The 25406-nt window shown below is 54.2% G+C and overlaps 2 protein-coding genes across 7 annotated transcripts; both read right to left on the bottom strand.

The window, feature by feature from the left end:
• Nucleotides 1-2899: 2899 nt before the first annotated feature.
• SLC22A17 (solute carrier family 22 member 17) lies at nt 2900-10145 on the bottom strand. Of its 2 annotated transcripts, none has more exons than XM_084767788.1 (10): nt 10004-10145; nt 9377-9877; nt 9184-9287; nt 6587-6741; nt 5805-5970; nt 5495-5640; nt 5010-5115; nt 4616-4836; nt 3687-3798; nt 2900-3535 (listed from the first exon to the last, which is right to left on the bottom strand). In XM_084767788.1, the coding sequence occupies exons 2-10, from the start codon at nt 9647-9649 to the stop codon at nt 3247-3249; spliced, it is 1572 nt and encodes a 523-aa protein (XP_084623914.1). In that variant the 5' UTR covers nt 9650-9877; nt 10004-10145; the 3' UTR covers nt 2900-3246. The 2 variants fall into 2 exon arrangements, with proteins under 2 accessions (XP_084623914.1, XP_084623915.1); XM_084767789.1 differs by having other exon boundaries at nt 9377-9874; nt 10004-10135.
• Nucleotides 10146-10149: 4 nt separating this feature from the next.
• On the bottom strand, nt 10150-24925 carry EFS (embryonal Fyn-associated substrate). Of its 5 annotated transcripts, none has more exons than XR_014776527.1 (8): nt 23334-24925; nt 18207-18485; nt 17809-17949; nt 16994-17713; nt 16622-16702; nt 14612-14882; nt 10626-13553; nt 10150-10406 (listed from the first exon to the last, which is right to left on the bottom strand). XR_014776527.1 is itself a non-coding variant. In XM_084767786.1 (7 exons), the coding sequence occupies exons 1-7, from the start codon at nt 23349-23351 to the stop codon at nt 13450-13452; spliced, it is 1614 nt and encodes a 537-aa protein (XP_084623912.1). In that variant the 5' UTR covers nt 23352-24925; the 3' UTR covers nt 10150-13449. The 5 variants fall into 5 exon arrangements, 3 of the variants coding, with proteins under 3 accessions (XP_084623912.1, XP_084623913.1, XP_084623911.1); XR_014776528.1 differs by having other exon boundaries at nt 10856-13553; XM_084767786.1 differs by having other exon boundaries at nt 10150-13553.
• Nucleotides 24926-25406: the final 481 nt, after the last annotated feature.

The following is a 25406-nucleotide window of genomic DNA, read 5'->3' as shown; positions in this document are numbered from 1 at the left end:
ACTGTCTTGGCCAGGCCTGGTGGTGAAGGACTGTGACTCCCAGCCCTCGGGAGGCAGAGGCAGGCGGATCTCTGTGAGTCTGAGGCCAGCCTGGTCTATACAGAGTGAGTTCCAGGACAGCCAGGGCTGTTATATAGAGAAACCTTGTCTTGAAAACCAATAAAATAAAATAAAGGAAAAGTCAACAAATAAAAACCGAACCAGGTGCCTTCTTACCATCACCTCTGGAGTGGAAGCCCTGGGTCCATCTCATTTCGCCCAGAACTCAGAGAACGCCAACGTCACCTGACTCCGTGGTGTGCTGCTCTATAGAATATGTGCCTGTACTCCATATTACAGGCCCAATAGGGTAGGAACGTAGCCAAGGGGAGTGGAAACAGGAGCCAGAGGCCACTTGGAGCCCTGGTTCTGCCCCTGAATGGCAAAGCCCTCTCAATTTCCCTCACTTCACATTGGTTTTGTAATGTGACGGAGCAGGAATATAAAATGGCTCCTTATGGAGGACTGTGAAGACTAAATGTGGATGCTCCTATGAGGTCTCCAGAAACTCTGTCTGGAGCCCGGTAGCGTGGCGTTATTGATAGTGTATGGCGTCAGACACGACCTGGCAAAGGTAGCGTGGCGTTATTGATAGTGTATGGCGTTAGATACAAACCAACAAAGGTAGCGTGGCGTTATTGATAGTCTATGGCGTCAGACACGACCTGGCAAAGGGAAGGACAAAGGAGCCCAGTGCAGCAGGGAGCTGGAGGACCAACCTCTTCTTTCCTGGGAGAGTCTGGGAGAGTCCATGACTTCCATTTCCCTAAAAAGCCCTCTCAACCCACCCTTTCCAACCTCCAGGAATCTGCTTTCCCTGTGCAAGTGGCTTCAGTTAGGCACACTGAGTAAGGAATCTATCTCGGGGTTTCTTGCCTGTGAAGGTGCCTCACTTCCCCCCAAGAAGCAGAGTCGTCTAGCCTGGGCTACATAGCAAGTTCAAGGCTAGCCTGGACTACATAGAGCCATTTCCAAAGCAAAGCAGCCTCTTGGTACTCCTAAACCACAGACATCTTCCTTCTTATTAATACTCCCCGTGTGGAGTTTTCGTTGTCCTGAGTTTTGCTTTTGAGACAGTGCTTCTTTCACGCGCTCCAGACCAGCCTTGAACTCTGGATGGAACTGGGCAATTTCCTTGTCCTTTTGACCCTCTTGCCTTCCCCTCCCGAGTGCAGAGATTAGGGGGGCATACACTGCACGGGCAGAGGTTCACACTTCAGGTTAGGGTATGCTAAGAAAGCACCCCACCAACCAGGCTGCAGCTTCCTCCAGCTACTCCCTGAGAGTGCCAGGAGACTCCTTCCTCACTGCCAAGGGGAGTGTCCAGCGTTTAGGGGGCAGGTGGCTGGAGTGCCGCGACGAGCTCCGGTCACGTCACCTTCTCCTTTTTGTCCTTTCCTGTCCCTTTTGGCTTTGGTGGGTTTTGTTTTGTTTTGTACAGGGTCCCGCTCCGTAGGCTCTAGCTGGTCTGGAACTCACTAGGTAGAGCAGACTAGCCTCCAACTCAGAGATTTTCCTGCCTCTGCCTCCCAACAGCCGCCATGAAAGGTACGTACCACTGTGCCCACCAGAGCGCTCGCTGGACCTCCCCTAGAGTGTAACTGTGGGCAAGTTATCAAGCCCGTGAGCACAGTCTACTACGGGAGGCAACCATTGCTCATCTTTAAACATCTAGTCCCGTTCTGTCTGCTCAGTTTTCTTTCCTTCCTCATGACCTTCGGTCTTAGGGCGTCATGCTGCCGCTTAAGCTAGAAAACCGCATGTTTGCTGGGGAGGAACTTGCATGGGGCTTCCCGGAAGCAGTCCTTCTGGATCCACGCAGAGGCCTGCCTGTGCTCTCACTTCAACCTGCTCCACATCCGATTAACCCCTTAAGTGCACCAAGGTCAATTAACTATTATCATCTCAATGCACAGGCACTGTAGTGTACAGATGTGCGTGCAGGTGCTTTGGGAGGGTGTTAAGTTTCCTGGAGCTGGAGTTACAGGTTGTTGTGAGCAGACAAGACATATGAGCCTGCTGGGAACCAAGCTCAGGTCCTCTGGAAGATCAGCAACACTGAACCATCTTGCCAGCTCCTCAAGTTAATTCTTCCCCCCAAGACAGGGTTTCTCTGTGTCACTCTGGCTGTCCTGGACTCACTCTGTAGACCAGGCTGGCCTCGAACTCACAGAGATCTGCCTGCCTCTGCCTCCTGAGTGCTAGGATTAAAGGTGTACACCGCCACACCCAGTCTCAAGCTAATTTTCTTTTCTTTTTCTGTTTTTTTTTCCAGACAGGGTTTCTCTGTGTAGCCTTGGCTGTCCTGGACTTGCTTTGTAGACCAGGCTGGCCTCGAACTCACTGCAATCCCCCTGCCTCTGCCTCCTGAGTGCTGGGATTAAAGGCGTGCGCCACGACTGGCCGGCTCAAGCTAATTTTATAGCTCCCAACAACAAAACTTTAATTGCTCCAAACACCTACCTTGCAGTTGTTGTGTGTGAGACAAAGTGTGTGAAGCGCCTAGCAAGGTCCTGGCATGGAGCAGGCAGAGGGTGTTGGTTCTCGCTTATAAACAGATACTTCAGGGCAGGGCCCGGTGAGAAAGATGATGATGTTAGTGGTTTGTGTTACACTGAGGAAAGGCTTTCCCCAAGAGGTAAAAGGACCACATAAGGGGGCTAGAGAGATGGCCCAGAGTGTAAGAGCACTGGCTGCTCTTCCAAAGGTCCTGAGGTCAATTCCCAGCAACCACATGGTGGCTCTTAACCATCTGTAATGAGATCTGGTGCCCTCTGTACATGCAGACAGAACATTGTATACATAATAAATAAGTAAATCTTAAAAAAAAAAAAAAAAAGGACAACATAAGGGAGGGAAGTCCAGGCTATGATGTGCTCATTTATTCAAAATGTCTTTTATTGAAACAGAACGAAAGAGCGAGAAGGACTGAGGTCTGGGAAGATGCCCCGGGGCACAGGAGTGAGCCCAGACCTAATGGTTATAGTGTGGTGGCCTCTCCCCCTGCCCAGACTTGCTGATGACTTGAACGTAAAGCTGCGGGGAAGGGAACGGGCTTGGGAGCAGCCCTCTGAGCTCTCCTAGGTGGCTGGCATGAGGCGCCTCTGAACCTTTTGTGTGGGGGCGGCCTTGCCTTCCTGTCTGTCTTGCTAGGGCCCTTTGTCACCCTTTCTGTGTGGCCAGCCTCCCACCAAGCTCAGAGGCTGCTCAGAGGGCAGGGTTAGGAGTGGCTAGCAGCGGGACATGGTCACAGCGGTTAGGAGGTGGCTGCCTCAGCAGGGAAGGCCGGCGGCACAGTTCCCCATCCCGGAGTACCTCAGGCAGAAGCTTGCGCTTGGTCTCTGGCAGCAGCATGATACTGAGGATGCACAGGAGGGCACAGGCCGCCAGGACCACATGCTGCAGGAAGGCTCCATGGCCCATGTGGAGGCGCTGAGCTGGGCTACTCAGGCCCCCGAGAGCCCCAAGTGCCATGATCAGGCCCAGGCCACGGCCCCTGAGGAACACGGAGGTGAGGCACTGAGCTGGCAGCTGCGAGGCCTCACCTCAGAACTTCATTTGCACCCTTCAGCTCTTTACCTCAGCCAAAGGCTGCAAGGTCTGGCTGGCCCTGCCCCTTCCCCTGGCATCACCACCCCTGCTCTCACCGGACAGTGGTCGGGATGACTTCGGCAGCAAGGAGGGTACTAAGGAGGGCAGAAGCTTGGGAGGAGAAGAGTCCAAGGACAGAGAAGGTGGTGATGGCAGCATCGTTCAGATCTGGAGGACCAAAAGGGATGATATGAATGGAGGGGTGGGGGGACCAGACACCTGGCCTGGCCTCGGATGCCATCCTCTCGGCTCTCACACCTGGCCTAGCCTCGGATGCCATCCTCTCGGCTCTCACACCTGGCCTGGCCTCGGATGCCATCCTCTTGGCTCTCACACCTGGCCTGGCCTCGGATGCCATCCTCTCGGCTCTCACACCTGGCCCGGCCTCGGATGCCATCCTCTCGGCTCTCACACCTGGCCCGGCCTCGGATGCCATCCTCTCGGCTCTCACACCTGGCCTGGCCTCGGATGCCATCCTCTCGGCTCTCACACCTGGCCTGGCCTCGGATGCCATCCTCTCGGCTCTCACACCTGGCCTGGCCTCGGATGCCATCCTCTTGGCTCTCACACCTGGCCTGGCCTCGGATGCCATCCTCTCGGCTCTCACACCTGGCCCGGCCTCGGATGCCATCCTCTCGGCTCTCACACCTGGCCTGGCCTCGGATGCCATCCTCTCGGCTGTCACACCTGGCCTGGCCTCGGATGCCATCCTCTCGGCTCTCACACCTGGCCTGGCCTCGGATGCCATCCTCTCGGCTCTCACACCTGGCCTGGCCTCGGGTGCCATCCTCTCGGCTCTCAAGCCCTCTGTCTCATGCTGTTTAGACCCTGGGCATTCAGTAACGGAATGAAGGCATAGACAAGCTCACACAGCCTGACAGACATCTGGGGGAGGGTCTGGGTTTTGGAAAGGCCTCTGCCTTTCTGTGACACCTGTTGGGGTTCCCTCACTGAGCCTACAATGTGGAGAAGAGAAGATGCTCACAATCCCACAGGCCCAGCAGGACCAGCGATGCAATGCCCGTGAGAGTCATTGAGAGAAGCAGGATGCCCCGGCGGCCGAAACGGTCCACGGTGACCCCCAGGAAGACACAGGCCAGGGCCGCCGTGCCGCTGGCCAGCAGAGAGCACAAGTAGAAGTCCGATGGGCTCCCTCCTCCTCCTCCCACGGGCTGGTAGCAGTGGCGAATGGCATGGGCGATGAAGCTGCACAAAGGGTGGGGGGGGGCGGGAGGGGGGCGAAGAACAGCGCCTGAATCCCAACCCCACAGCCTCCCGCGGACGGCTTTCTCTCTGCAGGGTTTCAAGAGGCTGTCCCCATCCAACCGGCCCCCAGCCCAGCTACTGGCCTGGCCCTCAGCTCAGACAGCCAGGCTCACTTGGTGAAGCCCAGGATAAGCAGGTTTTTCCAGATGTTGCGGTAGTTGAGGAGGGAGGCCAAGGAAAAGGCGGACGTTGCAGGGAGAGGGCAGGTATTCTCCAGTTCTTTGGGGGGAAAAGAGAGGAGCTATTAGAAAAAGCCGAGGTGCCGGGCGTGGTGGCGCACGCCTTTGATCCCAGCACTGGGGAGGCAGAGGCAGGCGGATCTCTGTGAGTTCGAGGCCAGCCTGGTCTACAAAGCAAGTGCAGGACAGCCAAGGCTACACAGAGAAACCCTGTCTCGAAAAACCAAAAATAAGTAAACAAATAAATAAAAAAATAAATAAATAAAAAAGAAAGAAAGAAAGAAAAAGCCAAGATACCCCCCCCTCCTCCCTCTGCAGCCACCTTCGCCCGCCAGGGTTTCCCACACCGTAGAGACCCTTGGAGGGGGCCCAGCTACCATGCAAAGGTCATCCCGCAGAGGGACCCCTTTGCTTCTCACCCTGTAAGGCTTCCTGGGCCTCTTCTCCCAGCATCTGCCCATGGGGCCGGTTCCGCTCAGCTAGGATCCTCAGCACAGACTGAGCTTCTTCAATCTGCCGTTTTACTATCAGCCACCGCGCGGACTCCAGAAACAGGCCGGGCCAGCTACGGGCAGGGCGGAAGAGTGTATCATAATGCTGCCTTTCTCTGCACCCGGGGATGGCAAACTACCACCTCTGGGGGATGGGCAGTTGATGGAGAGGAGAGCTACGGGCTACGCTGGAGGTAGAAATGGGAGCCACCAGGCCACAGGTGAAGGCAATACTAACCCGTAAAACAGGAAGAGGATGCAGGGAGCCGTGATCATGCGCTGCAGAAATCGCCAGTCCTTAGAGACAAGGGCCAGGCCCAGGAACAGGAAGTGCCCTCCCACCCCTACCAACTCCCCTGCCAGGGCCACCCGAAGCCTCTGGGTTGGATCGCACAGCTCCAGGCCTGGAGATACAGGAGGGATGAAGGGAGGGGAGGCCAGGAAGGTAAGGAGGTGTGAGAGAGAAGAGGAGAGAGGGAGGGACAGGAGAAAGGACAGAGAGCTAGGTCAGGCCCTCGGCAGAAGCTGCTAACCATCCCCTCCCACAGGCTAACCTCTGAGTGGCCCGGAGGAAAAGGCTATAAACACCCTCTCCTCCTTAAACCTAGCAGGGCTCCGCATTCCTGGTTTACAGGTCCTTTTACACTGGGTCCTCTTATTTGACCTTCATGTGACCTTTGTCCAAGGTCACACAAGCTTCTCAGGATTTCGTGTAGGGTGGGGTTGAGACAAGGTCTCACAGTGTAGCCCGGGCCACACCTGGGCCCACAACCTTTCTGCTAGAGCCTCCTAGTACTGGGATGGCAGCTATACGATGTGATGTGCATACTACGTGACCAACATTTCAATTTTAAAACGAGGCACTATTCTCTGACAGACATAAGGTCAGGACTTTAAAGATCAGGGCAAGTGGGAGGGCAGTGTGGGAAGAAGAGGACCCCTGCCTGGACTCTTTTAAAAAGCCTGAGCAGAAGGACAGCTGAAATTTGGGACCGAGGTCTCGGGCACGGTGCCACTTACGCATCAGGTAGACACCAAGGTCAACACCAGCTAGCAGGAAGCCCAGGAGGAATCGAAGAGCCATAATGCCAGTGGAGGAGCCTGCAGCAGCTCCTCCCACCCCACAGGGGCCCACAAGCCCCAAGGTCAGCAGCACAATTCCGCGACGGCCAAACCTGGAAAGTAAGGAGAGCTTGTGGCCACCCAGACACCCGGATGGAGGAGGGACCGGTGAGGTCCTAGCTGTCTACTTCAAAGCTAGCAGGAGGCTGAGGTTCAGGGAGCAAGAGTTGTACTGAAGCTAAAAAAGATGGCAGAGTTGGGGAGGCAGAGGCAGGGAGGACTTCTTGTGTTTTCGAGGCCAGCCTCAGGAGTTCTAGGGCAGCCAAGACTAGTACACAAATAGAACCTGTCTAAAACTAAAAAGAAAGAGAGAGAGAGAAAGAAAAGATGGCAGAGGATAGGGATGAGGGCTATACATACATGATGCATTTACATACATGATGCATTTACATACATGATGCATTTACATACATGATGTATTTACATACACGATGCATTTACATACATGATGTATTTACATACATGATGTATTTACATACATGATGCATTTACATACATGATGCATTTATATACATGATGCATTTATATACATGATGCATTTATATACTGGGCAATGGGTGCAGCTACGGTTTTATGGGCGGGAACCGTGGCTCCTGGGGACAAGGCTTTCCATCAGAGATTAGGACGTTTAACCATGGGCCCCGAGACCAACTACGAGGGGGCAGAATGAGACCCTGCTTAGGGGGTCTGGAACCTTCATCCTTGTTGGTTGAGAGAGGCATTGGTGGGGGGGGCATAGATCTTGCCTTACTCAGATGGCCAGATGGTGAAGGCTGGGTGGGAGGCTGAGGGCACTGTCATTCAGCTATGCAACGGGAGCTTCCTGAGCCGGGAGGTAACCAGTGGCCATTCGTACATGCAAATAGCATTTACTTGTCAGTGAAGATGTAGCCGTTGCCCTTTGGGAAGGAGACTACTGTTTCACAAAGATCCAATTGCACATAAGGGTAGCAGGGTGGAGCGGGCCGCTGATCAGGAGGAGCTTACTGGTCCAGTAACGGGTCCATCCATGCACGGGGATCAGAATGTGTTTTTGGAGAGCTGGTCTTTAGTGATGGAACAGTTGAGGGTCTTAGTGTAGGTGGGTGGGTGCCAATGGGGGAACAAACAGATTAATCCATGAAAAGAGACACTAAGGAGAGGGAGGTAGGGAGACGGGACTGACGGTGATAGTTATTGGTAACTGCTGATGGTTACTGATCCCGAGCCAGCAAGGACAGAGCTACTGAATGCTGGGAGACAGGTAATGGGCTACGGGGGATGAGGACAAGGTCGATGGCCCTTTGAACTGGGGGGGGGGGTGTACGTGATGAGGAATAAGGCATTTGGGTAAGGCTGTTTTTTGTTTTTTTGTTTTTGTTTTTTTTAATGAAGATGAGCTGATTTGACTAATGTGGTTAAGGCTTCTGACTTTAGGAGACTAAATTATCCATCACTGGGAATGAGGCCATTATTTGACAGCAATGAGACTACCAATGCTTGGGGACAGGGCACTTACCTGTGGGCTGAGGATCGTTGGCCCACGGGCATATGTGACTATTTTTTTAAAAAAATAATTTATTTAATTTTTATTTTATGCTCACTGGTTTGAGGGCGTCAGATCACTTGGAACTGGAGTTATAGGCAGTTGTGAGCTGCCATGTGAGTGCTTGGAGTTGAACCCGGGTCCTTTGGAAGAGCAGCCAGTGCTCTTAACCACTGAGCCATCTCTCCAGCCCGGGTATATGTGATTATTAAGCAGTGAGGATGGCTATCGGGTTTAAGGAACCTGACCATTGTTTTGAACTATTAATCTGGGAATCGCTTAGCGGTCCTGGTTTTCAGAAGCAAGAGGCGACCCTAGTAACCCTTCCCAAAGGGTTACTAGGAGGCAGGATGGGCCTTTGGTCCGAGAGGATCTGAATGCCCCGGCCAGCCACAAAGATAGGACTATTGGGTGGTAGGCATGGAAGCGCCAGTTACTTCAGAGAGTTGGTTGCGGAGATAGTTAACAACTGTGGGGGATGGGGCCACTGGTCAGAGATGGGGTCGTCTGTTTGTGAAGCTGAATCATTGGTCGGTGGGAACCGGGCTGTTGATATTTGGGAATCGGATTAAGTTTTAGGACCGTGGCCGCTGGGTAGACTATTAGCCGGTGGAGATGAACCTATTAGCCCGCAAAGAAAGGAAGGTGGCTGGGAATAAAAAGGGCAACAAAGGGGTGGGGGGCAGAAGATGACATGTGGAGACAGGTTTTAAAGGTTCAGGAAGCCATTGCTAACTTTGGAGACGAGAGCACTACTGACAGGGTCATAGGTCACCAGTGTGAGGTCACTTCCTTGTGTGGAAGTGAGTCTAGAAGGTATATTTCTTGATGGGGTATGAAACAGGAGTTAAAAAGAAGTCCAGAGGAGACTGCAGAGCACGGTCATTAGAACCATCCTTGTCACTCGGCTTGGGCTAGTTCTGCCAGCAAGCCCTCTCTTGTATCAGCTCTAGCACACAGCAGTCCTCACCTGTCCGAGGGGTAACCGAGGAACAGGTAGCCGGAAGCAAAGCCCAAGATGAAGAGGATCTGCTCCAGGATCACCTGCCATCCCAGGTCACACACCAGATCCCACTGGGGACGTGAGAGTGGTGCAGTCGCATGAGGCCAGGTCCTCGCTGCCCTGGCCCGCTCCCACTCCAGGTCCCTCCCGGCCGCCTCACCTGGCCGATGGCGTTGGTGGTGAGCACGGGCAGTCCGTTATAGTCCCAGCCCTTCAGGCAGTGGTTGAAGTCCGGCGGGGCGAAGCCACTGCACGAGGGGTCGGTACTGGTACTGGTGGCGACTCTGCTGGCGGCGCTGGCTGCTAGGGCCGCGCTGGCGACGCTGACGCCGCTGGCGTTGGGGGGCTGCTCCCAGCCCGAAGCGTTGGGGGGCAAGGCGCCATAGTGGCAGTGCAGCGGGGGTGCCAGCGTGAAGATGGGGTCCGAGGCCATGCCCAGCGCCACGAAGAGCACGGGCAGGCAGCACAGGCCGAGCTGCAGCTGCTGGCCGCCACCCAGCGCCCCCACCTGGGCGAGCAGAGCCTCGAAGCTGAGGGGGCCCGGGGGCGCGGCCAGCGACAGGCTGCTGCTGCCCAGCGCGTCGCCCTCCCCCTCCCGCCGGCGCTCCCGCTCACCCTGCAGCTGCTCCGGGGGCACCGCATCTCCGAGGCTCCCGACCTGCTGCGGCGAGGGGCGGGGGTGGGGGGGGGGAAGAGAAGGTGATGCGGGGGAGGCCGCGGGTGGGAGGCGGGGCGCACGGCGCGGGCGGGGAGAGGTCGGCGGAGCCCCCTGGGCGCAGACACTTACTCCATTGGCGTTGGGGGCGATCTCCACGGTGCTGTCGATTTTGCTGCCGCCCCCGCCATTGGGCTCGGGGGTCCCGGTGGCTACTCGGGGAGCCAGCTTGCCGACCGCAGGGGGCCCTGTGGGCCGCGCCGAAAGAATAAACTGTTGTCAGGCCCAGCTGTGTGCGGAGGGCAGGGACGCGGAGGGCCAGGAGACCCCGCTCTGCAGCTCTGCAGCCGCGGGCGCCTCCTCCGTCTCTACCGTCTCTGCGCTGCTTTCCCCTCCCCTTCCTCCAGACTCTCCTCCCCTTCAAACGTCAGCAGAACCTGGGTCCAGACTGTTCGTCAGAGATAAAGGGGGGCCAGGGCCCCCGTGGAAGGATGGGTTGGGGTCTCTGTCGTTTGTTTCTGGGGGCTGCAGGCCACTGCGGTTTAAAAAAAAAATCAAAAAAAAAAAAAAAAAAAGTAGGTAGGTAGCTAGAGCAAACGCCTGAGATTCCTGCTCGTTCTAATCCTACCCCGTCACTCATTCACCCACCCACTCTCCCTCCCTCCACATTAATGTTATGAATACAACCTATTAAGTGCCTACTGTATCCCAGGCAGTGTGAGAGGCCTGGAAGATTAAAGGATGGACAAGATACCGTTAGAGGTGGTTTCTATAGGAGGCAGCCGCGTACTTCAGTAATTGCAGTATGGTTTATGCAGATGGAGGAACCGGTTGGCACCGCGCTTGGCTCCCTAGCTTCAGATCAGGGGGACAGGTCTCTCTGGCTTTCCCCACGCCCAACTTGGTTGAATCACCATTTTCCAGCAACATTTGGCACTGTTGACCACCTCTTCTAAACTTCCTCTCTTGACTGCCAAATCTCACCTCTGGCTTTTTCTCCTGCTCGGTTTTTTTCCCCACGGCAGTCACATGAGCCTCCTCTTCTTCAGCCTGTTCTCCGTGTTAATGCTCTCACACCATTACCTCCGTGCTGTGCACATTAGACACCGTCAAGTCAGGGAACACACACTCGATTCTCGTTTCCGCCTCTTCTCACAGTCCTGGGTCGGTGAAGCAGCTTCTTGGTAGCCCTCATAACCTGGAATGTCTCTTATGGACTTCAAGAGGACATCCTCCACATAATCTGGGTGTCCGCTGGTGCTTCTCTCTTTGAGGGATTGGCACCCTCACCTCTGGTCAGATGTTCTGTGTGTGCTCCTGTCTCACCTCAAGTCCCTTACAAAACTCTACTTTTGTTAACTACCTCTATGGTTGCTCTCACTGAGGTGGCCTGTGGTACTCTCAGTTCCACTGTGTTCCTCCGCATCTGTTACTCACTGTGCAGATGGAGTGATCTTTTTTTTTTTTTTTTTTTTTTTTTTGAGACAGGGTTTCTCTGTGTAGCCTTGGCTGTCCTGGACTCCCTTTGTAGACCAGGCTGGCCTCGAACTCACAGTGATCCACCTGCATCTGCCTCCCGAGCGCTGAGATTAAAAGGCATGTGCCACCATGCCGGGCAATCTTTTTTTTTTTTTAAATGCAGAGGTGGGTGTGGTGGTGCACCCCTTTAATTCTAGCACTTGGGAGGCAGAGGCAGGAAGAGCCCTGTGAGTTCGAGGCTACCCTGGTCTACAAAGCGAGTCTAGGACAGCCAAAGCTAACATAGAGAAACCCTGTCTCGAAAAAACAAACAACAAAAAGAAAGAAAAAAAATGCAGGTGTTTGTAAAAGTGTCTTAGTGTGTAAGTGCATGCCAGGCTGCGTATGTCAGAAGCCAGAGGATAACTTGGGGGTCCTCGCCGCCCACCTTCTCCCGGGTTCTGGAGAAGGCAGTGATTTCCAGGCTTGTGTGCTGAACCAACCACCTTGCCAGGGCCCCCAAATGGAGGTCCAATTGTGTCTCTTTCCTGCTCAACTGCCTTCAATGACTTGTCCAACCAAGAAAAATAGCCCAGACAATGCACGCGTGGGCCTACATGCCTGGCCACTGCTCCCAGGAGCCATACTCCATTTCTTCTCATCCTAACCCCCTGGCTGGCTGGCCTGTTTTGCCGGCATCACAGGGCATTTGCACAAGCCGCTTCCTATGCCCAGCGGAGCATCTCTAAGGGCCCCTCCTGCTTTGGCTGGCAGGCCAGACATCTTTGACTTGTGGGGGGGCACCTCTCTTAAACCCCAGACTTCCTATGCAGTGTGGCTGACAGACCCGCAGTGCCCACGCCACTTAAGAGATTGCTAGAAATGCACAATCTTGGTGCCACCCAGACCCCTGAACCATTGTTGTCAACCAGATACCCAGGTGTGCACACGTGTGCGCGCACACACTAGGGATATAATGCTTGATAGGTTTTCGCCCTCAAGCCCAGGTAAAGTCCTTTCCGGAAAGGAGTATCAAGTCTTGTAAAGAAATCTTTCATTTCCTCCTAGGGGCCACAGCGGACGAAGTCTACGCCACAGAACCAGTTTCATTACTGCCTCTGTTCAGAGATTTCCGAAACTCAGAGAACCCTTCTCCGATGCGCGCCCTCTAAGGCCACCAGGCCGTGTCTCTTCAGAATCACTGTTTGTTCCTCGCGGCCTGAATTCACCGGGACTCCATCCTTCTCTTTATCTGGGGGCAATTCATTCCTTAACTTTTGTCTGTTTCCCGGGACACGGTTTCGTTATGTTGACCGGGCGCAGAAATCCACCTGTCTCTACTTCCCAAGCGCCGGGATTAAAGGTGTGTGCTAGCCCGGCTTAATAACTGCTTGAATTTAAACATTTTCTTGTTTTCAAAAGTCCTGTAAGATCAGTTTGATCCCCTCACACTAACGCTGAAGACATGAGGGGCTCGGGTGACTTACAGACACACAAATACATGACACGTCTAAGGTTTGAACTGAAGACCCCTTTTTCCAGATCTGGGGTTCTCTCTGACAAGCTTATCTGGACGACGGGAATGGCCTTCAATGTATATATATATATATATGGGGGTAAATTTGTTGGCCCCCAATCTGAAAATGTTTTCCCTTAAGTAGGATGAGGAAGATGCTTAAAATCAAAGAGGCAAATGCACAGGGGTGCCAAGGTCCAAGGAATTTTTTTTTTCTTTTTCTTTTTCTGAGACAGGGTTTCTCTGTGTAGCCTTCCTTGTCCTGGACTCGCTTTGTAAACCAGGCTGGCCTCAGTCTCACAGAGATCCACCTGCCTCTGCCTCCTGAGTGTTGGGATTGCAGGTGTGTGCCACCTCACCTGGCTACAGTTCAAGGAAACTTGAGGTGCCCTGGCCTGGTCTCCAATCCAGGGTTTGGGGAAAGCAGAACGAAAGAGATACTGGCTACTTTCCTGCAGTTAATGGCTGGGCTGAACGTCACAGAGGCATGGGCTGGAATCTCCTCAGCATCCTGAGGACTTGTAACCTTTCACATTCACCTGCGGGTCCCAGCTTCTCCATGTGGTGGAAGCCAGAGCAGTCAGCAGCAGCTGTTAGGTTGGCTTCAGTTGGCCTGAGGTGGGAAACTGAGGGGCAACTTTCTGCTTGGGATGCTCTTGAAGGAGGTACCTTTTGAGGCTGTTGTGATCAAATTTTCCACATCTGTACCTGTTTAATGACATCGTGTGACAACGAAGTCTGCGTGACACTAGTCATAGACTCTTATTGGTTCCTCGATGCTGTGTCAGCTCAGGCATCACTTCCCAGCCTTCCTGGCTCTTTTTCAGATGCACTCACGGCAACTGACTTGATATGTACTCCAGTTTTGCTGGAAGAGTGTGTTTACTGTCTTTAGGACTTTACCTGGACCACTGCAGGAGGCAGGGACAAGCCTATTGAATAGGTTTAGGGAGCAAAATTACACAAAATTACACTTCATATTGTGCGCTCCACAGGACTGGGGAGGGGTGTCAGGCGTCCCCGCCCCCCACCAGTCTTTCAAGAAGCAAAATCAGGAGACCATATGGCAGGGTTTATTGAGGTGCACGCCATGCCTGCGGCCAGCTGGCCTGACTTGGGAGGGATCTCTCTACCGTTTCACTGACTATTACATTCTGGGCGATTACTGCCCCCCCCCGCCCCCACTCTCAGAAGAGAGCGAGGTGCTGGTCATCTTCAGGCAAGAAACAGGAGAGGGGCTCTGTGTGACCCCTAAGTGTCAGCAGGCACCTGATTCTCTGTGTTCCAAACTCCCAAAGGCAGAAGGCAGTACAGCAACCTCCACCCCAGGACGACGAGGGGAGCCTAGTCCCACCCCAGATGGCCTGATGCCTGTCTGAACAAAGCAAGAAATATTAAATATAAATAATTTATACAAAATGGCTCATACAAAAAGCAGTAGGTATCGGGGAAGAGATGCCTGGGTGAGTGGCTAAGATGACCGAAAGAGATGAAAGGGGTGGGGGGGAGACTCCTCTTTCTCTCAAGCACAGCCTTCTAGCCACCTTCAACTCAGATCAGGGCTCCGTTGGGCAGGGAGGCTAAGGCTGTACCAACAGGCCCTCAGGGGAGGAGGCCGGCGAGCAGGGTGGTAAAGCGTAGGGCCTGCCCTGCAAGCTCTGCTACACAGCGTGCCATCTCTTGGACCGCAGTGTCTGATGGGTAACCTAAGGCAGCCCCCTTGACAGCAAGCACAGTGGCTCTCAAAGTTTGGCCTAGCATTGTACCTGCAGCCCCGACCTGTGCTCGCAGAGGTGCAGAGGCGGCTAGCCGGCCCAGGGTATCCCCAACAAACACCAGGCGGTGAGCAGCCACCACCACTCGCTTGCCGTGGGGCACGAAGAGACATGGCGGCTGGTTGGCCTGGGTGCTGGACATGAGAGCTGCCACAGCGTTCTGCAGAGCTGAGTAGTGGCTCTGGCACTGTCCTGCGTAGAAGTGCAGAAGTTGCAGGTCTCCAGTGGATAGGACCAGTGGCTCCTCTGGGGACGGAACTTCCTGCAGAGCAAGAAGAGGATGAGTGAGGCCAAAGTCATCATGCCACTTCCTCTCTTGCTTCTCCCTCCCCCTGTTTTTCTTTATTGAGTGCAATCCCTGTAGTTTTTCTCACTGTCAGAGGCAGCAGCAAAGTCTCCAGAGTTGATTCCAGAAAGATCTGCATTCAAATACTCTCAGGCAACGTCAGAGAAGTCTCTGAGCTTTTCTGGCTCCTTATCGCAGAGCAGCCTAGTGCTGGAGACGGGGCGCTGCCTTCTAGACTAGCCTAGCACGTATAAGGTCTGCACCTGGAAGGCCAGCATTGTGGGGACAAATTGCAGCAAGCAAAGCAAAGAAACCAGGCAGCATAGCTCTATACTGTCCAACATAAACACAGCACAAGCCATATTTTACTTAAAAAAAAAAATAGCCACATTAAAGAAGTAAAAATGTAGCTGGCAGTAGTGGTATATGCCTTTAATCCCAGCATTTGGGAGGCAGGGGCAGGCAGATCTCTATGAGTTTGAGGCCAGCCTGGTCTATAAAACAAGTTTCAGAACAGCCAGGGCTATGCAGAGAAACTCAGTCTCGAAAAACAAACAACAACAGCAAAAGTAAAAATGTTATCCACACCCAAATGTTTAAAAAGTCAAAACATCCATATGTGACCAATTGAATTATGTTCATATGAACTGAGGTGGGCATAGTTGCTCACACCAGTAACTCTGGGATTTGGGAGCCTGAGACAGGGGACTACTTTGAGTTTAAAGTTAGTCAAGGCTACATAGTGAGATCCTACCTGAAAATACAAATTAAAAAAACAACAACCCTGATATGTATTTGAATTTTTAAACAATTAGTGTGTGTGTGTATGTGTTACAAACACACCACCGCACGTATGTGGAGGTCAAAAGACACCTTATGGAGAATCTGTTCTCCCTTTCCACCCTGTGAGTCCTAAGGATCCAACTCATGAGCCTTGGCAGCAAAAGCTTTCACCCACTGAAGCATCTCGCCGGACTCTGATACATATCACGTTTTAATTCAGATTAGCCACATTCCAAGTGCACAAAAGCCGCATGCGGGAACTGTATTAGACAGCGCAGGTCCAGCCTGTAGCTCAGAAAGCTACTGCAAACACTAACGGAGATGAAGTGTTGAACAGGCTTAGCATAGTGTACTGCATTTGGTGTAAGCTCCGTGTGAGCATTGCCTGCTACTGTGCCTTCCTAGCACAGGACCCAGTGCTTGGGAAACACCTGATGAGTGGGGGCTGCTAGGGAGCTAGCTGACGAATGAGGGATACTGTACTGTGCCCTCTGGCCTTTGGCTAAGATCAGGTGTAAACAGGGTGGAGGAAACTGCCTCACTTTCGAGGTCCAGAAAGATAGAGCTATTGCCACAGAACCCCAGGTTACTCGGTGGCGGAGACCAGCTTAGGGGTCAGTCTCTTAGGAACCCAGGAATTCACTGCTGGAGAGAAGTCACCTGGCCAGCTTTGATCCATCGCCCAGAAATTCTTTCTGCTCTCCTGGCTACCTGACTTCTTTCCAGCACATTCTTTCCTGTCTTCCTACATTCCCAATAAGCCCTTCCATACTCCAGCACTTTCTGCTGACTTCCAACTCCTCTCTGTTCTCTCTGCTCCGTCCTTACCCCCACCCCCCACCCCCTCCGTCTCCCGGAAGGTTTGGTTAAGAATACCCATCCGTTCCTTTAAGGTCCAGCCCCTCTTCTCCGGCACACCCCTCCAGGCTTACCTTCTGTTCCGCCTGCCCCCTCTCAGGATCCGCCGGGAAAGCTTTATCCACGGGTCTAGAACTCTGAGCTTTGTCCACACCCTGCAGAGGGATCACGCCTCAGCGCTAAGGAAAGGAACGGGAACGCAGCCCCCCCCCCCCCCCATGGCCTCTGGGCCCTCCCTAGGTTCCCTCCTTCAGGAGCTAGCAGCCCTTTAGCACTGCAGGGGACAGCTGCTCAGCTCCACGCTGGGATTAGGGCACGCTGCTATGCAGCGCTCACTCACGTGGTGTGGGCAACTGCTGGAGTCCCAGGCTACGGGGCGGAAGGCCAGGAGAAAGGGAAAGACATAGGAAGAGGACCCTTTTGGGCGAGGTTGCCCAGGGTCTCACCTTCAAGTGCACATAGTCATATTCCTCAGCCGCCGGGATACCTTCATACTCGTTGTGAGGGCCGGATGGGTCTTCGTCTACCTCCCTGCGCTCTGATTCTCCCTCAGGTTTGAGGCCCCCATAACCAGGCAGGCAGGGTGGGGGAGGCGGGAGAGGCCTGTCCTGGATGCTGCCCTTTCGACCTGGGGCAGGAGAGGGAGCTGGAGAAGGAGTGGGGGCCTCAGAGACAGGCAGGGCAGGCAGAGGGCGGCGGGACAGGCTCTCGGTGGAGGGCAGCCTGGGTCTGTGTTGGGGTGGAGGGCTTCTGGTGAGAAGCTGGGCCACGGTATCCAGGTCGGTGGAGGAAGGACCCCCCAGGGGCTCTGGAGACGGGGACTCTGGGCCCAGCAGCGGCACATCGTAGATGCCTTCATCCGCGTCCCTGCTTTCCCCGTTTGCCAGTAGTTCCTCAGGGGCTTCGTACAGGTTGAGGAGCGCGGAGGCCCGTTTCAGGTTTGAAGGGGCAGCATACAGGGGAGGCCCTGGTTCCCGCCCCCCTTCCCACTCCAGGTCCAGCTCCGGCTCTGCAGGGGGTTTCGAGGCAAGAGGCACATCATAGGGCGCTTCATCCTCTCCGGGGGGCTGTGGGACAACTGGGGTCAGAGGGCAGGAAAAGGAAGCCGGGGAGTCATAGGGACAGTTGGAGGGAGTCCGGAGGATGCTGGGAGGCACATCATAGACCTGGAAGGAGGGATCCGTGTTAGCCTTCGGCTCAGCCGTAGGCCGCCCCTGAGAATTCTGGCCCTAACCGAAGAAGACACACAGAGCTCTCTCACCTCGGACACGTCTCTGGGGGCAGTCAGCTGTGTCCCATTGATTCTAGGGACTTTGTAAATGGAGTCAGGAGAGGATGAAGAGCATCTAGCTGGAGGTCCTGAGGCAGGGCAGGGTCGAGCTGGTGGTGGTACCACATACACCTAGGGGATGAAGAGGCAGGTGTGCCAGGAGTGGAAGTCACTGAAACAGGTATGTACCTCAGGAACTTACAGACTTCCTAGCCTCCTCCCTCCACACTCCCCGTGCAGAGCTTACAAAAGCAGGTGATGGGCAGACATCAGTCATCAAAAGGTCGAGGTACCCGCCCCCAAGGATCACCCCACAAGCCTATCCCCAGCACCCCCCCCCCCAGGAGGCAAAAACTGCCGGGCCTGGGATGAGGGGCCCTAGTTCTTACCTCCTGCTCCTCACTGCCACGCTCTGGGGTGGGACAGGACGAGCCAGGTTGGGTGGGAGGTGCTGGGGAGAGGCCAGGCTTGGGTGCTGGGCTAGCAGGAAGGAGTTTCACTCTGTTAGCAGGTACAATGCCCTGCTGGCCATGCAGGGAGCAAAGGCACCAGCCGTCTAGTCCACCGGCACCTTCCCTCTGCAGTACCCGCAGAACGTCCCCTCGGCGGAATGACAGCTCCTGGGGGGACTCAGCAGTGTTGTCGTACAGTGCCCGGGCGAGCTGGGCCTGGTGGGGGGAGGTGAGGGGAGAAGAATTCTTACACACGCAATCAGGTCATAGAGAAACTAGATCAGCCTCGAACTTAAAAACAAAAACAAACCTCACTCCCGACTCAACCGCTCCTGATTGGGTGTTGCCCGACTAGCATCATGGAGGACACGCCCCTTTTCCTTCTCATTCGTTGGCCCAGCTCTTATCCATCTTAGCGCCTTTGCACTTACACTTCCTCTACCCCAAGTACGGTTTCCTGACGTCATCTGATCCTTTTGCATCCCTCGGTTCTAAGAAAATGTCTCCCCGCAGGGGCCTTTTCTTTACTCTTCTTTGCCGTCACATCCTGCATCTGTATCCACCCGCTGTTTCCTTCCAAACACTTTTTATTACTTAGGTTCTGCTACCATCACGTTCTGCTATCACGGTGTAAAGCCCTGTAAGAACAGAGGCTGCTGTACCCCATGGCCCCTGTGGGGGTCCCACTCAGAACTGGCCAATGCACACGAATCTCTTGTGTTCCCTCTGTCCTCCATTGAGGACTCCCCCAACTAAGAGGTTAGACTGAGCAACTGCAGAGGCTCATCTTTCTGAGGGAGCCTGGAGGAAGCCTCTTTTAGAGCGAGTGCTAAGGCATACTTGAGAAAGAAAACAAATAGAAACCATTGCTTTGTTCCTAGCCTGAACAAATAGTTCTACCAGAAGAGGCTTCAAGAAGCCTGGAGAAGTGTGTATATGCCGTAGTGTCTTCAGAGCAGAGCTGGGGGTGATGGCTCGTGCTTGTAATCCCAGCAGTTGGGGGAGCCGAAGCAGGTTTGCAGCCAGCCTGCAGTGTAGACTATCTACTTCCGGGTCTGTCCAGGCAGGAACCCAAGTTTTTCCCATTGAGGGCTCATATGAGCTCAGGCACCCAGTCATAAACACAAAGAGTCTAGAGACTTTAAGTCTTTATATCAAATCTAATTCTCATAATCTCCATGTTAGGAGGAAAACTGGGGCACAGGTTTATGCATGGTCCAGGCGCACATGGTTGATGCAGAAGGCTGAGCTCTAGAGCGCCCTCTGTTGCCCGCCTACAACCAGTGCAGTTTTTAAAAAACATTGTTTTGTCTGTGTGCATGCGTTGCGGCAGGGTATATGGGGAGCTCAGAGGCTAACTTTCAGGAGGATGTTCTCTCCTCCCTCCATGTGGGTTCTGGAGATCGAACGTGGGTCCTGGGGCTTGGCAACTTTTGCCTACAAAGCCACCTCACTAGGCCTCCCTTGTCCTTCTAGTTTAAACTCTCATTTCACTAGTACAGCAGCACCCAGCACTGGGGAGGCAGAGGCAGGCGGATCGCTGGGAGTTCGAGGCCAGCCTGGTCTACAAAGCGAGTCCAGGACAGCCAAAGCTACACAGAGAGACCCTGACTCAAAAAACCAAAATCAAACAAACAAACTAGTACAGCAGTAGAGAGGGACAGCGACCCCGAGGCGAGTAAAAGGTGTTTATACAGACTCCTCAGCTCTGACTCTTTCTTACTGCTCTTCCTTCATCAGGTCTTTTGGTAAGCACCGAGCTTATTCCACTCAGAATATCAGAGCACATTTGGCTTCAGTGTTGGTTGCTGAACAACTGCCTGCCAGTAGGATCCCAAGCAGCTGTGGCTCACCCAGAAACACTGTGGAGCAGCCAGTTAGACACTGCTGGCCAGGCAGCCATGGGGAGTGTGTAAGCTAAAAGTCCTCAGTCAGGGGCTGAAGAGAGGGCTCAGCGGTTACAAGTGGATACTCTTCTTCCTTAGAAACCCAAGTTTCGGCTCTCGGCAGCCATACTGCATGGTCACAACTGCCAGTAACTTTACTTCAAAGGGGTCCAACATCTCTAGACTCTGTGAGCGCCTGTACTCATGTGTGCAGGCCCCCACACAGATACACACATATACATAATTAAACAAATAACAATATTTAGTCTACCAAGAAGAAACTTGATACCCTATGAGCATATATAAGGGAAAGAGGTCCCCCTCAGTCACAGTCATAGGGGAGGGGAGTAAGGGGAAAGCGGGAAGGAGGGAGGAATGGGAGGATACAAGGGATGGGATAACAATTGAGATGTAGTATGAATAAATTAATAAAAAAATAAAAAGGATTTAGTTAAACTGAGTCTGGTGGTAGAGGCTCACAATCTCAACCAACTGGGAGGATTGAAAGTTTGAGACCAGTCTGGGCAACTTAGTTAAGATCCAATCTCAAAATGAAAAAGAAAAGAAGGCCAGGGAGACTGGGGCTGTAACTCAGTGGGTGGAGTGATCCCCTTGGCATCCACAAAGCCCTGGGGTCTATCTTTAGCCACTTTGGTTGTGGTGGCACAAACCTGTTATCTCTGCACTTGGGAAGTAGAGGCAGGAGCATCAGGGCCGGCCAGTCTGAGCTACATAATACTATGCCTCAAAAGAAAAAGAAAAAGAAAAGAAAACAACAACAACCAAAAAAGGCCGAGTATGAGTTTGTAGCTCAGAGATAGAACACTTGCCTACATGTGTGATGCATTAGTTCAACCTCTAGTACTAGGGAAAAAAAGTCATCATCATTATCATCATCATGTGAACAAATAAATCTCCAGCTACAGTGGGATGCTACTGGACCGTAGGGGAGAAGGATGCCAGCTCGCTCGCAGATGTGCTGTTCCCCTGGGATCCTGCTTTGGCTCGGAAGCAAGCTGTCCAGCCCCTGTGCCCTTTCTTTTGCTCCCAAACAGCCATCCACCCTTCCTTCCTCAAGGTGCCGGGTTCAAACTCAGGTCCCTTTGCATGTCAGGCAAATGTCTACCGCTAAGCTACATGCCTGGCCCTCACCACACTACTTCTGATTATACTGTGACTTCTAACAAACACGGTCCACAGAAAGAAAGCACGCGAAACAGATAACACGGATTGCTGCTCTGCTCTGCACACTCCTTCTCTTTCATGTGTGCGCGCGCATGCGTGCATGTAGAGGCCAGCGGTTGATGGTGGGCATCTTCCTCAATCACAGTCTCCTTTATTTTAATTCTGAGAGAGTCTGAACCTTAAACTCACTGATTCGGCTGGACTAGCTGGTCCATAAGCCTCTGGGATCCTCCCCAGTGCTGGGGTTAAAGGTGAGCATCCTGGCACACAGCTTTCTATGTGCCCACTGGGGATCAAACTCAGGGTCCTTAGTCTATAGAGCAAGCACTTTCCTGACCGAGCCACGTCCCCAGCTGTGCCCTACACCTTTCCTTCTAACCAAAAACCAGAAACCAGTAGTTTGGATCTAGCCAGAGATGAAAGACAAAGTCCTGTGGCTGGAGAGATGGCTCAGTGGTTAAGAGCACTGCCTGCTCTTCCAAAGGACCCGGGTTCAATTCCCAGCACCCACATGGCAGCTCACAACTGTCTGTAACGCCAAGATCTAACACCCTCACACCAATGCACATAAGTTAAAATTAAATAAAATATTAAAAAAAGAAAGAAAGAAAGACAAAGTCCTAAGTGCAGGTGGACTTGGGCTTGCTTAGATGTCTTTAAGGTGTTTTTAAACATCCCTGTACTGTAGTGTCCTCTTTTGTGGAATTTCCAACCTATAGCCAAATACCTACTTTTGGATGATAACATGTCCTCATAAAGTTGAGAGCTGCATGAAACAATGCATCAAAGGATCGAGACAAAGGTTAGCGGAGGGCCAGGTGTGTGAACTATTCAATATTACTACTGTTATGATCTGTGTGTGAGTTTCAATAGCATAAACACCCCTCCCACCTCCACCTTCTGGACTTCAAAAGTGACAGTAACTCCAGCACCCTGGCACTCCTAAAGGCACCCTGCCTGCCTCCAGAGGACTAAAAGGTTTCATCTAAGGAATGAAAATGGGACCCACTCTCGAGAGGGGTGCTCAGGGGGATCCTGTGGCTCAGCTCCACGCCTTCCTTTCACTTTCAGACCTTTTCTTCCAGCAGCCAGAGTGCAGGAAAGCAGAGGTGGCAGCCTGGGTTTCCCCGGGGAATGCCCAGCAAGGGCTGGAGAAAGAAGCCTTGAGAAGGAATGGATTTGTTCTGCAGACTCCAAGACAGAAAGTGGAGGCGGGGCTGGATGGCTCCTCCCTGTGTTGGGTTTGAATTCTATCCAATGGGGCCACAGGCTTTGCCGTCTGCCTAAACCCAGGCCCGAGCTGCTGATAGAATGATGGATAATGGGTGTGATCGCCCCTGCTCTGTCTCCAGCTGACTTGTGAGGCAATGGCTGGTTTATTTGGGGGGTGGCAGTGTGCCACTGCACTTTCTGGTAGGCCCTCCTCCCGCAATCCCAACACGCCAACTGTCCCTTCCTTTTGTCTCCAGACCCCAGAAAGTGGCCTGGGGCGGGCTGACATCATCTCCCCTCCTCTATATTATCTCCCCCGGCCTGTCCACGTGCCTGTGGGCGTTTCCTCCAGTTCCCCCAACCCTCGAGAGTTGGGCTGCTTTGGCCTTCCATTTTCCTTGGGCTGCCTGGTCTTTGCCAGAATGCTCCTTTTTCTTACTTCCCAATTACAAGCCCCTGCCAACCACCAGTGGCCATCTGTTCCCACCCAGAAAAGGCCAGATAGGATGGGGTTACATCCCCCCCCACCCCCTTCCCTTCCATCTATGCAGCTACTGTAAAGAAAGAGAACAGGGAGAGAGGAGGAGGAGGGGCCAACCCAGAACCAGAAGGCACAGGGGGTGAGAGGGAGAGGGAGAAAGGAAACAAAAGAGAGAGAGCAGGAAGCTGCTTCTGGGTGAGGAGATCACACAGAGTGGGTAGAAATAAACGCGACAGTACAGTGCCATAGAGGAGGTTGGAGGTCTTTGCCTGGCAAGCCTCCTTTCCCTGGTGGACTCACCGACGTGGCAATGGCCATGGCTCTGGCCTCCAGCGTCGCCTGCTTCAGGCCAGGCTCAGTTTTCGCTGACTTAGCGATGGCTGCCCCACACCATGGTTCCCGGCCTCCAAACCAGAAGGTCACCTCAAGCTGTGGCGCTCGAGGAGATGCCTCCCCCAAAGTTGGAGGAAGAGAAAGAAAGCCCACAAAACTTTCCAAATGGGAGGCAGCTTGGCCAGGCAGGAGGAGGAGTGGGGCGGGCTTGGGCGTCGCTGCGGGACCTCATCCAAGGGGCGCGCTCTAACTGTCCCCAGGGTCTCCCGGGGCCACTAGGCCCCCCACAGTTGCCGCTTTAGACTGCAGAGACCTCCTGGACACACATGGGCCAAAAGCTCACATCCCGGGCAAAGAGGAAGGAGCCGTGGCTGTTTTCGACGTCTCTCCGGGCAGCTCAGGCTAGCCCCGAGGGTTGGGAGAAGCTGTCCGAGTGGTTGGGCTGGATGAGCAACTCCAAGGGACCAACCCTCCCCCAGCGGCGCAGAGCAGTGCTCCCTGGGCTGTGGTCGTGGCTGCTGGGGCACTGCGGCGGGACCCGCGGGGAAGGAGGAGGAGCGAGAACTGAGCTGCGTGTCCCCAAACTCGCTCAAGTCAGCGCCAAAGGCCTAAGAGCGCGTGGCGGTGGAGCTGGGCTTTCTGCCCAGGCCCGCGCCGAGGCGGGCTCTCTTTCGGCCACACTCGTTTTCAGCACTGCCGGGTCTTCGGGGTGGCCGCCAGGCACCTCTCAGTCTCAGCGCCCAAGCGCGCGCGCCACCCTTTCCCCGGGGGTACCCCGCGGGCCCCAGTCCCCGCTCACAAACCCTGGCCCGGGCTCTCGGCGCGCCCCAGAGTTTAGGGAAGCTTCAGGTGTCTTGGGAAAACGAAGAAAAAGGCCCCAGAGCAAAGAGAGCAGAGAAGGGGGGAGCGGTCCTATGGGCTCGTCTGGGGTCGAGGTGGGGGACAACTGAGGGCTAGAAAAGGTCCGGGGTCGCGCGTGGCCCGGCTCACCCCTCGCTCGCCGCGTCCCTTCCCTCCCCTGCCTGGCCTCCGGCTCCCCCCAAGCAAGCTCGCTCTCCTCCCCCTGGGCCCACTCCTCTCGCGAGGGGCACAGTCCAGGGGATTAAGAGAAGAGGGGGAAGGGGGAAGCTGCGGAAGAAGGGACGGTCCTTTTCCGAGGAGGTGTTGAATTTCAGCTCCCGACCCTCGGGCCGAACGCACGCCCCAGCCCCGGCCTCTCCCCCGCACCTTCTTCCTCGGGACCGCGCGGCAGACCGGCGGGTGGTCTGGTCTGCGCGATCTGGGGAGCTGGGCTCTGCCCGCCACGCCCCCGCTCTCCCCTGCCAGCCCCACGCCTCTCCCTGCCTCCCTTTCATTAGCCCCACATCTGTCTTTCCCAAGGGAGGGAACGTGCTGTTTCCGCCTCGCTGGGGTCCAGGCGGTTTCACCGGGCTGGCTTTGCAGAGGGCGGCGGGAGTGAGCTGGGGAGGTCCAGAGGGGGACAGGCTTGGAGTCTGGTGTTGAACAAAGATCCTGGCCCTGGCGAGAGAGCCGCGAAGCCTGACCGTCTGGCTCCAGATCCTAGGCTGGCCGGTTGCGCCGCCTTTTTAGCCTCCTTTGCCAGTCTGGGCCTGTTTCTCTCCAGGTTTGTCCTCGCTCCTAGCGGAGCAGTAACAGCCCTAAGCCGTGGAGTTTCAGCTCAACCCGAGCTCGTGACCCCGTGTACCCTTCCTGCCGGCCTCCCTCTAGTCACCTCTCTTCGCGGCCCTTTGAAGAGATACACATTGGAGATTCTCAGAGGGCTGAGGGAGACCTGTCTTCTTCCTCGGAGGTGGCGGGGTGGAAGTGGTGGTGGACGTCCGCTGGTATTTAGAAAGAGTTCAACAGAGGTGGGAAGCTGTAGTGTTTTCCCAGTGTTTAGGTTTAACAAATGACTGCTTTTTAAAGCTCATAATTGACGTTGAGCTTAGTCGAAACCTCTTTAGAAGCGAACATCTGAAGCCTTATTTATGGACCTTTGTCAACTGCAGGCTTTGAGACATCGCAGGGTTGCTCAGGCAT

Source organism: Acomys minous (assembly GCF_964271855.1).
Source record: "Acomys minous genome assembly, chromosome: 18".
In the NCBI taxonomy this organism is placed as follows: Eukaryota; Metazoa; Chordata; class Mammalia; order Rodentia; family Muridae; genus Acomys; species Acomys minous.
Note: the sequence above shows the minus strand (reverse complement) of the source record. Positions and strands in the feature narration are given on the sequence as shown.